This window comes from Arachis ipaensis, chromosome B8 (genome assembly GCF_059453495.1).
Source record: "Arachis ipaensis isolate K30076 ecotype BB chromosome B8, ASM5945349v1, whole genome shotgun sequence".
NCBI lineage: Eukaryota > Viridiplantae > Streptophyta > Magnoliopsida > Fabales > Fabaceae > Arachis > Arachis ipaensis.
In genome coordinates, this window is record NC_142443.1 from 1,555,894 (window position 1) to 1,569,589 (window position 13,696).

At 31.8% G+C, this 13,696-nt stretch overlaps 2 protein-coding genes across 4 annotated transcripts; one reads left to right on the forward strand and one right to left on the reverse strand.

The window, feature by feature from the left end:
* The first annotated feature begins 31 nt into the window (after positions 1–31).
* Positions 32–4,940, forward strand: LOC107613167 (putative leucine-rich repeat receptor-like protein kinase At2g19210). 2 transcript variants are annotated; one of them, XM_088496820.1, is made up of 13 exons: positions 32–768; positions 849–1,389; positions 1,516–1,997; positions 2,094–2,232; positions 2,325–2,396; positions 2,490–2,561; positions 2,657–2,737; positions 2,836–2,981; positions 3,068–3,306; positions 3,427–3,553; positions 3,649–3,711; positions 3,954–4,143; positions 4,433–4,940. In XM_088496820.1, the coding sequence occupies exons 1-13, from the start codon at positions 690–692 to the stop codon at positions 4,866–4,868; spliced, it is 2,667 nt and encodes an 888-aa protein (XP_088352946.1). In that variant the 5' UTR covers positions 32–689; the 3' UTR covers positions 4,869–4,940. The 2 variants fall into 2 exon arrangements, with proteins under 2 accessions (XP_088352946.1, XP_016170515.1); XM_016315029.3 differs by having other exon boundaries at positions 33–768; positions 3,065–3,306.
* Positions 4,941–9,208: 4,268 nt separating this feature from the next.
* On the reverse strand, positions 9,209–11,335 carry LOC107612801 (transcription factor bHLH87). Of its 2 annotated transcripts, XM_088496128.1 has the most exons (3): positions 11,190–11,335; positions 10,884–10,966; positions 9,209–10,782 (listed from the first exon to the last, which is right to left on the reverse strand). In XM_088496128.1, the coding sequence occupies exon 3, from the start codon at positions 10,712–10,714 to the stop codon at positions 9,290–9,292; it is 1,425 nt and encodes a 474-aa protein (XP_088352254.1). In that variant the 5' UTR covers positions 10,715–10,782; positions 10,884–10,966; positions 11,190–11,335; the 3' UTR covers positions 9,209–9,289. The 2 variants fall into 2 exon arrangements, with proteins under 2 accessions (XP_088352254.1, XP_016170037.1); XM_016314551.3 differs by lacking the exon at positions 11,190–11,335 and having other exon boundaries at positions 10,884–10,991.
* Positions 11,336–13,696: the final 2,361 nt, after the last annotated feature.

A 13,696-nucleotide genomic window follows, 5' to 3' on the forward strand; every position in this document is an offset into this window, starting at 1 on the left:
GAGAGTTCTTTAGCCAGGTAGAAATGTTATCTGTTTGTAAAGTTGAAACTTTCTGGAAGGGAAACAGAACTTTTACATCTTGAATTTTACATGGAAAGAAGAGTTACAAGGACCAACTATTATGAAGTGAATATTATTATTTAGCATCCTAATCACTTGTGCTTCTGAAAATGAATAATGCCAGACACGCTCTAGGACAGAAGTGTCAAGAGATATTTCTTCATGGGCAACCTCAACTTTATTGAATATGGTTATTTATTTTGATAAGATACCTAAAAGTCTTATATATTGTGGCAATTGGCACACGCTTGAAAATTTGGGAGACGTATGGTACTTTGTTTATTGATTCACACTGGTCAACTGCATCATATGCTAGAGTATATATATTTTTAGCATAACCTTGAAAAAAAAAATTAAAAAAGAGAGAAAACAGCTATATGATTCTATTGATAAATATTAATATAGTCTACAGTCTACAATTCTGACAATTCAAAGGGGAAGTTTCTAAAGTCCAACACTTACATAAAAATAATGCTGTTTTTGACTTCATTAAATGAAAAGCTTAAGCTTAATCATATGTTATAGAAGTCATGATTACAAGTCTCATAACATAATCCAACATCAAATATCAAATGAGTTTTAAGTTGTGACAAGATCTCAATTCTACACATAAAGGTCAGGGGGGAAAAATGATAGGAATTTTCCTGCTTTTAGTATTTCAACTTCTGTGGAATCTTCCTATCATTGTTCATGCCCAGAATCAATCAGGTTTGGTAATCTCTCATAAGATTTTTTTTTATCAGAATCACAACTATTGCTTCTTGTTCTTACCACTTCCCCCTTTTCAGGCTTTGTTAGCATTGATTGTGGACTTGTGGATGAAGCAAGTTACAAAGATGAAACAACTTCCATATATTACATTTCAGATGCCAGCATCATAGACACTGGTGAATGCCACAACATATCACCCAAATATAAGGCCTCTTCACTTGCCAAACAGTTCTGGAATGTTAGAAGTTTCCCAGAAAGAATCAGAAACTGCTACTCCCTTAAGGTCCCTCAAGGAAGAAGCAGCAAGTATCTAATAAGGGCAAGGTTCATGTATGGAAACTATGATGGTAAAGATTCACTTCCTCAATTTGATATCTATCTTGGAACCAAATGGTGGGAATCTCTAGTGTTTGAGGATCCAACCAGTGTAATAACCAAGGAAATCATCTTTGTTGCTTCCTCGGATTATGTTCATGTTTGCTTAGTTAACACCAACAAGGGTACACCTTTCATATCAGCTTTAGAGATTAGAGTTCTTGACAGTGATGCCTATCTGATTAACTCCATGGAGCTTCTCGCCCGGTATGACATAGGATTACAGGAAGATAAAACAGTCAGGTGATTATTGATTTGATCTCATTGCCAAGTTACGTATCTTAATTAAGACTTATATAAACATATAGTGTCACAACAATATGAGGCTCTCTGATTTTCCATTTTTGTTGTTATTTTTCCTGATCAAAGATACCCAGATGATGTCCATGATAGAATATGGACACCTTACAATTCAAAAGATTGGAAACAGATAAACACTTCTCTTGCTATAGACAAAGAATCAACTTCATACAACTTTTTACCATTACCAGCCTCTACAGTGATGGAAACAGCAGCAATTCCAACAAATAACAATGATAATATAGAATTTAACTTCTATCCCAAGGATAATGCCTCTGCATACTATGTGTACTTCTTCGTTGCCGAAATCCAGAAACTTGAAGCAAATCAATTTAGAGACTTCAACTTTTTTGTGAATGGGTATCTTCTTAATGGTTCTCCAGTGAATCTTAAGTACCTGCAGAGCGTGTATTACATATCAATTTTGGAAAAACCTCGGTTGGAAGTTTGGATTAACAGAACAAGCAGATCAACACTTCCACCTCTTTTCAGTGCCATTGAGATATATATGACTAAGAATTTCTCACAATCACAAACAGACCAAACTGATGGTAACTATATATATAGATTAACTTACAAATTTTCTTGCTCTTGAAGAATTTCCTCACTTCTTATTGACTTATTAGTTCTCATATTTATGAGAACAGCTTCTGCTATCATGAATGTGAAGTCAAATTATGGGATAAAAAGAAATTGGCAAGGAGATCCATGCATTCCACTAAGTTACATGTGGGATGGTGTTAGTTGCAGCTATGCTGGTTCTTCTTCTCCAAGGATCATATACTTGTAAGTTTTGGTTAATTTTATAGTAGATGAAACTACATAGTTTTCTCTTGGATGAAATTGATGAAACTTATTTATAATCATGATGGTTGTAGGAACTTATCTTCCAGTGGTTTAACTGGAAATATAACATCAGCCATATCCAATTTGAAGTCAATAGAATATTTGTAAGTCACTGGATCCATCAGATATACAATTATAAATGCTGAGGTATATATAAAGTTCAAAACTTGAGTGAAAATAATTTGTTCCAATTTCAGGGATTTATCAAACAACAGTTTGACAGGATCAGTGCCTTATTTCTTATCTCAACTTCACTCCTTAAGAGTTCTGTAAGTCAGATATTTTCATATTGAAAAATTATTTCTGAATGAATTTATAAAATAAAAAATAAGTGACAACACTCAACATTTTTTCTCCAATGAAGGAACCTGGAAGGGAATCAGCTAACAGGAGCAGTTCCAATGCAACTCAGAGAGAATTCAAATAATGGCATGCTCAAAACCAGGTATGCTTTATAGTTTATACCTCAAATTTCAGTTCCAAATAGTAATATTTTCTGTTACTAACATGCTTATTTATTTTTATTATTATTGTAAATGCAAGTTTTGGAGGAAATCAAGGTCTTTGCTATTCAGGTTCATGCAGCAATAGTAATAAAGTTGTGGTTCCATTGGTGGCATCACTAGGTGGAGCTTTTGTGATTCTGGCAACAGCAATCACTTCTTTCTTCATATTCAAAAGACATAGAGGTACATGATAATCATCAATGTTTGGTTTAATTTCTAAGACAGTTAGCTTTATATTTTACTCAATGCATTGTTTCCACATACAGTAGCCTCTGAAATGGGGAATCTGAGAGCATATTCAAGAATAAAGATGGAGTTAGAGTCAAATAAACAGCAATTTAGCTATGCTGAAGTCCAAAAAATTACCAAAAATTTTAAAAGGGTTGTGGGAAAAGGAGCATCTGGAACAGTGTATCATGGCTATGTAGGTGATACTGAAGTTGCTGTCAAAATGCTGTCTCCTTCAGACTCAAACTCAGCCCAAGCATATCTACAATTTCAGGCAGAGGTGATCTTAATTAAGAATTAATTATATAATTTAACTAGTTAACATAAAAATAAACATCACTAGTCTATTATATGTTAGTTAATTAACAGAAAGAGTTGCATTTTTGAGTGTGATTGACAGGCAAAACTTCTGGCTGTAGCTCATCATAAATGCTTGACACCTCTTATAGGATATTGTGATGATGGCACAAACATGGCTCTCATCTATGAATACATGCCTAATGGAGACTTAGCCTACCACTTATCAGGTAAATTACTATATGATACTATATCTATCATTCACTAATCACCATTTTTCATCACTATGGTGTTAATTAATTAATTAACTTCATAAATAATGCAGATAAAAGTGAAACTATATTGAGTTGGCAACAAAGAATTCAAATTGCAGTGGATACTGCAGAAGGTTAGTATATATTGTTAGAGATATAATTGTTCATGTGCTTCTTCTTGTCAATTTAGGCTTTTGAGATAAGTAATTTTATGATATGATATTAGAATTTCTATGATCAAAATGTATATAATTCGATCCTTGTTTTCTCCTAGTTTAAACTTTTGGGAGGAGTAATTTCATTCGATATTACATATCGAATTGAAAAAGAATAACAATGTTTTTACTTAAATTATATTTGGAGTGTATGCATGTAGGATTGGAGTATCTACATGAAGGTTGTTGTCCAGGAGTTGTTCACAGAGATATAAAGTCAAAGAACATATTACTAACTGAAAAATTTAGAGGAAAATTGGCTGATTTTGGTTTGGCCAAGATCTACCCTAATGAAAATGATACACACATGTGCACTGTGGTTGCTGGCACCCCCGGATACCTTGATCCGCTGTAAGTAATTTTACACGTGCATTCAATTACATAACGCCACATAAGTAAAAAATAACTACCTTTTACATTGATCGTGTGAATGATAATCTAAAAGAACCGATGTGATTGCACGACTATGTAAACTTTACACTGGCGATGCATCAAAATTAAGTTCATATAACAATAGCACAAAAAATAAAGGTTATATCTTAATATATTGTAATCACCATTTTGATTTTGTTACTCCCTTTGAATTTAATTTAGATTGGTGTGTATTAATAAATATATTATAACTTGTTAAAATGTGTAGGTACCACAGATCAAGCAAGTTGAGTGAAAAAAGTGATGTTTATAGTTTTGGAGTGGTTTTGCTTGAGATAATTACAGGGCATCCAGCCATAACCAAAACAGAAGAGAAAGTTCACATAATTAGATTGGTTGGATCAATGCTTAGTGAAAGGGAGGTGAATGATATTGTGGATCCAAGATTAGAAGGAAACTTTGATGTTGACTCTGCAAAGAAAGTCTTGGATATTGCAATGGCTTGTGTAGCAGCTGCTTCCATTAACAGGCCAGCAATGAGTTATGTTGTTGCTCAACTCAAAAAATGTTTGCCAGCTGATGATGATAATGTTGAAAATAGGATTACTGTAGTTAATCATCTGTTGCATGATTCTGACATTCATCAAAGTTTACCGGCCAGCATTATTGATATAATTAGTGGACAGAGCTCTCTAGAAAGGTAGAGATTATTTGGAATTTTTAAAATGTATAAATCTAATTATTTATTCCATTTTTTTTATTTTTATTTAAGCAAATGATCAAATTAGTCTCCGAAAGATAATCTATACTCCAAATTAGTTTTTGAAAAATTTTTTAATTAGATTCGTCGTTCAAAGATTTTAAGTAGTCATTTTAGTCTTTTCATCACATCCGTTACTAACGGCGTCAAATTTTGTTGATGTGACATGTCAGGTGACACCACAGTACACACCTAGTAATCCTAATTGGCGATAACATGATAAGTTTATGAAATTAGATAAACTCAATCTCAATTTGAGGAATTAGCGTTTGTTTTGAGATATTGGGATAGAGACTGGAAGACTGAGACTCAGTATCATGTTTGTTGGCTCAGAGACTGGTATTAAAATTTTTGTCTCTGTCCTCAAAATTTCAGTATTTTAGTATCTCCAAAAAGTGGGGACACAGGGGACTGAAATTTTAATAACATTTTATACCTAAAATACCCTCATTTCAATTAATTCATTCTAATTTTACCCTTTGTACAAATTAAATTAGAGTTTTATTCTTGTTTCAATTTCTGTCTTCCACTTTGCACCAAACAGAATACTAAAATTTTTTTCAGTTTCTGTCTCTGCACCAAACGCTAATGCCTCAAGTTCTTCCCTTCAATTAGGTTTTAATTTGATCTAATTTCATTAACTTATCGTACTAATTGTCAATTAAGACTCCTGTGTGTTGTAATATCACTTAACATGCCACGTTAATAAATTTTGTCATTGTCAACAAAAAAAATAACAGAAAGACTAATGCCATTAATTTAAAATTTTGAAGAATAAATTTAATTAAATTTTTTTTTTAAAATTAATTTAAATAACGAGTGATCTTTAAAAAATGAATTTGAATTTTTATTTTTTTTTATCTCCCTTCATCCAATTGAAAAGTTTTCGTGGACATATAACATATAAGAAAGCATGCATGTTAATTTTATAGAATATGCAATGTCAGAAAAGAAAAAAAATTTTCAAACTTACTTTTTTTAAAAATCATTTAAACATACACATGTCTCATTAAGTGGACATATAATCCATTAGTTAAAATACTTATATTAAGTATATAAAAATTAAACTATAATTTTATATGCTAACTTGATAAGTAAACTATAGCATGTTATTTTGATCATGTGAAATCATTAGCTAGAAGCCTAAAGCACAATACAACAAAATGTATGAAAACAAAGTCCAAATGTCTTTATTCTCTTCTCTTAGCTTCCTCCCATTTATTATGAAAGGCAAGAAGACAATGAATTAACGGTAATTTGATTTCTTGGTTGAGAAATCAAATTCAAATTTAAAATATCCAAAACAAGCCAAATATCTTGTCCCTTTCACACCACAAATTCTATATACTTTGCAAGGAAACCAATAACAACCATAATCTCTTTCATTTTCTCTCATTAACACTCTTTATCTCTTTCTATTCCTATCCTCAACCTTCACTTTCTTGCAGCAATTTCAAGAGCATGCATGACCCACACTTACATATTCTTTCTATTACTTTAAAATTTGAATATAAACAATTCAATCAAATTGAAAAAAAAAAAGAAAAAAATTGTGAGGAAGAGTTATGTTGTGTGAATCTAAAATATTATTAGACAGGTCAACCAATATTCTTCTATTCTTATTAGAGTTCAAAAAATACAAATTTCTATGTTGAATAAATAATATTAATTTTAACGCTAAGTACATACTCTAATTGTATATAATATTTTCTCAATATATTTTTTTCTATTTCAAAAGACAGAATAATTAATAATAACATAACATTATTTAGTACTATACATACTAATATTCAAAATTATCTATACTATATATTCAACTTTTTGCTAAGAGTGTGTAAGAGTGCTCATATTAAAAGATTTAAAATGAAAAACTTTTCATTCAAGATATAAAATAAAACTGAACTATTATAATACATACGGCTAAAGTATATTTTTTGTTCCTATTGACAAAAATTTTAAAAATATTCCTAAGTTTTATTTTATTTTAATTTTGTCCCAAAAATTTTTGATTTGCATCAAATATACTCTCGACGGCTAAATTTTCAAAAAATTTAAGACCAATTTGACAATAATGCATGAAAATTATGCTTAATTTGTTTGTGTTGAGGATTGTTCTTATGAAATTGTTGTTGAATTGGTCTTAAATTTTTTGAAAAATTAGCCGTCAGGGATATATTTGATGCAAATCGAAAACTTTTGGAACAAAATTAAAACAAAATAAAACTTAAAAATATTTTTTAAAACTTTTACCAAACTTCAAAGACAAAAAATATACTTTCCCCTAATACATACATACAAAACTTTAAAAACTTTTTGCTATTAGAAATCTTAACTAAACAACATTTATATTCTCTGAAAAGACAATTGTCATAAATAGAATAAACTAAGACTTAACTTGTTAGAGTGCTTGAAACCGAAAGAAGGGGTAAGTAGTGGGAGATTAGGATAGACTTTTGTATATTTTGATGATGAAATTAAAGTTGAGCAAAAAGGGCGAATAGTTCTAAAGCATGACAGAGTAAAAGCGGAAAGGTTTCAATTTTGTACTGGGAAATGTCACATGCAGTGATACACAACAACAGTATAGCACATAGGCATGTGCTTAGTCAAGATATTCGAGCCAATTATATATTTATATATTTTTTGTTATTGTAGCCGTCGTTATCATACTCATCATCATTAACAATATCATTAGTTTCATTAAGAGTTTGAGAATTTTGGAATGTTTTTAAATAAGACATAGATCAAGGTTATAGTACAAAGCAGTGGTGCCAAAAAAGAAGAATATACACACACACATATACATACACGTGCTGAGCAATGAGTCTTAAAAGAGTGATTTTCAAGAGCACGCTTTGGGTTGAATCAAGGAGACAGGACCACTGACTCAGCTTCACTACTCTTAAGAGAATGTCTCTTGCTTTGGTTATCTTCCATAAAATAATACCTCTTCAATATCTCCAAGAAAAATGCGCTTTATTTAACTGCATACTGTGAAAATTTACATCCAGTTATCTTTATGTAAAGTTATTAGTTAAAAATTAGGATAAAGTATATTTTTTATCTCCGAAATTTAGCAAAAGTTTTAAAAATACCCCTAAGTTCTATCTTATTTTAATTTTGTCTCAAAAATTTTCGATTTGGATCAAATATATTCTCGACAGCAAAATTTTAAAAAAGTTTAAGACCAATAATATAACAAAAATGCATGAAAATTATACTTGATTTACTTGTATTGAAGGGTTGTTCTTATGAAATTGTTGTTGAATCAGTCTTAAATTTTTTGAAAAATTAGCCGTCATAGATATATTTGATGCAAATAAAAATTTTTTGGGACAAAATTGAAACAAAATAAAATTTAAGGATATTTTTAAAATTTTTGTCAAACTTTAAAGACAAAAAATATACTTTACTCTAAAAATTATTATCTAACGTCAACCAACAACTTCGTATAAAAACAACTGCACAAAATTTTCACCCATTATTATTATTGCATTTATTCAAAACCTAATAAAAAAGTGAACACCACTTTTTAACCCTTCATCTTAATCATAGGTGTTATAATTGCTACACCTTTCTGCAAGCTAAAAGGTTATGTAAATGAATTCACCTTTCATTATTATTACTTTCACTGCTTTCATTGTAAATTAAACCATCTTGGTTCCTACTAAAAGAAAATTTAACTGCAGTGGAAAAAAAAAACTCAAAAAGTATGATCATCAAAGGCATGCATTAGTAATAATAATTTAGTAGATAGTATTAACCAAAAGCACTCTATATATTCTCTCATGCATGCATGGTACGCATTGACTACTATGCTGTATAATTAATAATTAACAATTAAACATACAAATAACATGAAAATTAAGTGATAGTTAGTCATTTTAACTATGTATTTTATATGTATATTAAAAATCAGTAACTAAATTATTAATGCATAAAATAATACACATCTAGGTTCCTTGTTTGAACCTCTTCTTACATAGATAAAAATATTTTTAAAGAGTAATGCTAGGTAGACAAAAAAAAAAAAAAACAACCAGAACTTGCCTTATTTAACATTAATTAATTATCGCAATAATTAATGAATACTAAATAAGGCAAGTTATGGCTGTTTTTGGTTATTTTCTTTGGTTACCAAACATTTCCGATATATTAATACACGTAATGAGTTATAATTAAAATGAGATAGTCTTTACATACGGACTCGGAGGTTATATACTGTATTTGAGAGTGTTCTTAAATAGATTGAGATGTTTTTAAAGCACATTTAATGCACAAATAAGTTATAAATATGACATGTTATAATTGAGAAGAAGAAGTAAATATTCCTAAATTACACGTTAAATGTGGAAGATGAGATTGCTAGGGTTTAGGGTTGGGAAAATAGGATGGCATGATGGGAAAAGAAGGGTTGAAAGAGAAAGCAATGGTGGTAGGAGGAACATTATTATGATTATTCATGGTGTCAAGCTTGTTCCCTAAGCTTTCAAGAGCTTTGACCTGTGACCTAAGAAACTTGAGATAGTTTGCAGCTTCATCAAGCATTGAAGCTGTGTCCATCTTGCTTCCACCAGGAACAATCTTCTGCAAAACCCTAATTCTTTCACTTATTTTCTCCCTTCTTTGCCTTGCAGCTACCGTTTGAGGATCGCTTGATATCTTCACGTTCTTCCTCTTCGGCTTCTCCGCAACCTCCAATCCCAAGTTCACAGGCCGAAATGCCGCAGCTCTATATATCATCTCCTTCATCTGTGCTATGGCCTCTGGATCTGGTTCGTCAATGCTGGAATGCGATGAATTCGGCTGCTGGAAGTTGATGTTGGATGATGAACCACCACGCTTGTTGTTGTTGTTGTTGTTGTTGTTATTCTCCCATCTTGGTTTCTTGGATCTTGGTAGAGGATTCTCTTTGATAAGCTTGAAGGCGCCGCTTTCAGTGGCGGAAGAAGAAGAATTGTGGAAGATACTGAAGTAGGGACCAGTGGTGGTGGTTGCAGCAGCAGCAGAAGAAGTTTTGATAAGGTCATATTGGTCATTGATGATTGTCCTCTTTGAAGCTTGAGATACTGTTTCATCGAGCTCGTTATTATTGATCTGATGATGGTGATGATATTGCATGTTGTTCTGTTTGTTGGAAGCATTATTGGTTTCAGATTCAGCAGAGGAAGCAGCAGCAGCAGCAGCAGTGATGGCTCCATAATTAGTAGTGAAGTTCCAGAAGTTTCTGCAGTCAGATAGAATGATGGAGATGCCATCATCTTCTTCAAGAGAAGTAGTAGCAGTAGTAGTGTCTGTGTTGCTGTTGGTAGCTGAAAGCAAGCAATCGAGTGATTCAAGGGATGATGATGATTGTGTTGTGCTGTTGATGAGTTGTTGTTGTTGTTGTTGTTGGTGGTGGTGGGCCATGTTGAAATCTGGCACATAATTGACTACTGAAAGTGATGGCCATGATTGGTGATTAGATGTTAAGGCTTCTTTTACATCCCAACCGGTTGATGATGATGATGATGATTTCACCGCCATGCTAAAATTGTTGTTGTTGTTTCTTGTTCTCTGTGGAAAACTCACAATCTCAGCTTCTGGTGTTGCTGATGATGGGTACTGAACCATGTTGCTCATCATCATCATCATCACTTTTTCAGAATTTGGATATCCATGACGATGATGAGACTTGTGCATCTCTTGCATGTGATTATTAACAAAGATGGAGTAGTCTTCTTCTCCTTCCAACATTGCTAGGTTATTAGCAGCAAGTTGTGAAGAAAGATCCCAACTCAGACCATCCATGGATGAAGATCTAGGTAGTTTGAACTTGAATGACAAAGTGGTACTTCTTGTGATGCTACTGTTATTACCTATATATCATGTTTATTTATATATATAAGAGAATTGAAATGCACAGAAAAAGATATAACTGGTTTGGTACAAAAAATAAATGCAGTGTTGAAGAGCTTACCAAATGTAGATCTATCTAGATGCTTCCAGAACACGGAATATTAACTCAAGCTGGATCCAACAGGGTGAGAATCCTTCCAACAACTGAAGAGATAAGACATGTAAGAAGATTAAATGTCAGCTTATGTGATAGTATTATTAACTCTGCCTTGTTAAAATTCATTTGGATACAAATTATGTAACAACTAATTTAAATACTGTGAATGGTAAAACTAAGGACTACTCTAAAATTTTCAGTACTTAGAGCAGAGAACAGATACATTTAAGGAACTGATGTGATGTGATGAGAGAATAAAGATTACTGTACCTCCACATACCATGTAGTAGTGCTTTGTGTTTGTTGAAGAGAAGCTTATATATATAGATATTAGATTAGATAGGAACAATGAAAAGGTACATGCTTTTACAATAAAAACAAGTTATTGGTACTTGAACAAAGTATGTCAGGAATTGCATATTAAATAATAGGCATTTGGGAATGTATTATACCAGGGGAAATATAAATAAATAAAGAAAGAAAGAAGAGGTTAGCTAGTAAAATACTAGTATGTTTTTAACAGTTTTAGAACAGTTTAATGGTTTTGAAAAAGATAAGGACTTTGTATTTTTGAAAAGAAAGGAGCATGAGATTTCAGAAAAGAATTTTGAATCTAAAGCTAAAACTGATTGAATGTGTTGTTCAGTGTTTATTTTTATAAAAATAATGTTATTTGTTATAAAATTTTACTGTTTTATAAAATATTGTATGTATGTGTGAGGTTTTTACCATAATGTAAACAGCTGCACCTTAAATATCTATTCTTATACAAAATATTATACTTTTTAAGTGGGAAAGCTCTGACCAGTTTTGAGTTGATTATATATATTCCATGCGCATTGTACAGTTGCAGTGAAAACTGCAGTGAAAGTGGAAGCATCTTTAAACAATATCACCCACTTTTTTGTTAATCATAGATTTAATCATAGCACTTTTGATGCTTTCACTTTATACCACAGTATTTGTTTAAGTTAGGGTGGTAAAACTCTTAGAGGAATCTACTGATTAAAATCAGAAAGCACACTATACTGCTGAAGTTAGATTCAACTTTTCACTTCAAAGTTGAAAAAAATAAACTAATGGAGTTGATGACTCAAGTCTCAGATTTTTACTTAGTATATATGATTCCTAAGCATCTAAGCTCTGCTTTTCATATAAATGCTTTATGAGTTGTATATATTAAGGGATAAGGACCCCAATTTCGTCTTCTCTAGTGTATGTACATATCTCTATTCTCTTTTACCAAAATACATATCTATATATATGAAACTCCTAAAACTTAGTGTATATATTAAATAATATATATAAGAAGCAAAGTGTACACTACTTGCAGGACATGAAAACTTGATAAAAAAGATGTTACTAAAAAATATGTTATCATAGGACAATAATAATTTCTATTAAGAAATATATAGTAGTGGAACATTGAAACGTGTTGGCAGGCTAGCAAATTAAGGGATCCAGATTAGTAGATAGAGAAATAAACAAAGCAAGTTGCTTCTACAAATTTGTCTCATCACAAATTTCGTTTAACTTTATTAGGAGCTGTTGTTGTTGTTGTTCCATTATATTGCTCCCACGGGGACACAGAAATGGTTCTGAGTTCTGATCAGTGCATATAGGTAGCTAATTTCATCGGTCACATGCGCCCCATCATTACACAGCTCAGTGAATAATGGGTTCCCATAGCATGTATGTATTTCCTCAAATCCTCTTAGGTTGTCAACTCATGTTCTTCTTTTACCATATCCTTTTATTCAGGTCAAGACATATATAAATGTTAGAGCTTCAACTTTCTTCATAGAAATCATTTAAAGCAGGTATAGTGGTTGAAGAAAGTTTTTGCCTAGATAAATATAATATCCACTATTGAAGAATACATAAATTAAAAGGGTAAGCTACAATGTATAATATAGGTACATAGGTAGCAATAATAACTCATGTAAATGACTTGGTATCTAAAATTAATTCACCATGCATCTTTTAACGTTCTATCTTTAACCGAAATTCCTGAACTCAAATGTCGTGGTCAGCTTCTTAACTGTCTCAGGTTGTCATGTTCTCTAGCCCCACAATTATGTTCCTGAAGCTTCAGTCAAATAATTTGGCTTTATCTTCCAATTGGTACGAACTACACCACATTAATTTTCTGCCTATTATATACTATATAGTTAACGATAAAAGGTGGTTATTCAGATGAAGTTATTTTTTTATATAAAGACAATAGGTAAAAATTATTAAATAATTTAATTTATTTGACTCATTTTTATATGGAGACATCTTTACGTAAATAGTCACTAATGATAGAATTATATCTAAATGCCTTCTATACATTTGCTTCTCTATAAACAACAATATCAAATTGTGGTCCTATTACAATTAATCATACTTATTTTCAAATGCTTTAGTTAAATTTTTGTTGACGAAGATGGAGGTTGAAATTTAAATGGAAGAGAGATATATAGAGATAGAGATTGTCAAATTGGTGGGCCCAGATTTGGGCCTACAGTGTGCGGATACCATTCGCCTCGTTATGTCGGGCTTTATGGATGCCCAAATGGGGTTGGCTTATCGGCTCGGCTCCATATAGCCAGCTGCTTATGGTCCCCGCTACACGACTCACACGTGAACTCAGCACCAATGTTCACACGTGGCAGTATCTCATTGGTTGGAATTCCAATGAGATAGATAGGCTTCACCCGCATAGTTGGAAAATATTTCAATTTCAACCGCGATGGGGACCAACCCTCCCATCCAATCCAACCACCATCCATCTA

Coding starts and splice junctions, on each gene's coding strand:
- LOC107613167 (XM_016315029.3), top strand. CDS start 690: ATGATAGGAATTTTCCTGCTTTTAGTATTTCAACTTCTGTGGAATCTT. Junction 1,390..1,515: donor CAGGAAGATAAAACAGTCAG/GTGATTATTGAT, acceptor TCCTGATCAAAG/ATACCCAGATGATGTCCATG. Junction 2,233..2,324: donor TCTCCAAGGATCATATACTT/GTAAGTTTTGGT, acceptor TGATGGTTGTAG/GAACTTATCTTCCAGTGGTT.
- LOC107612801 (XM_088496128.1), bottom strand. CDS start 10,714: ATGGATGGTCTGAGTTGGGATCTTTCTTCACAACTTGCTGCTAATAAC.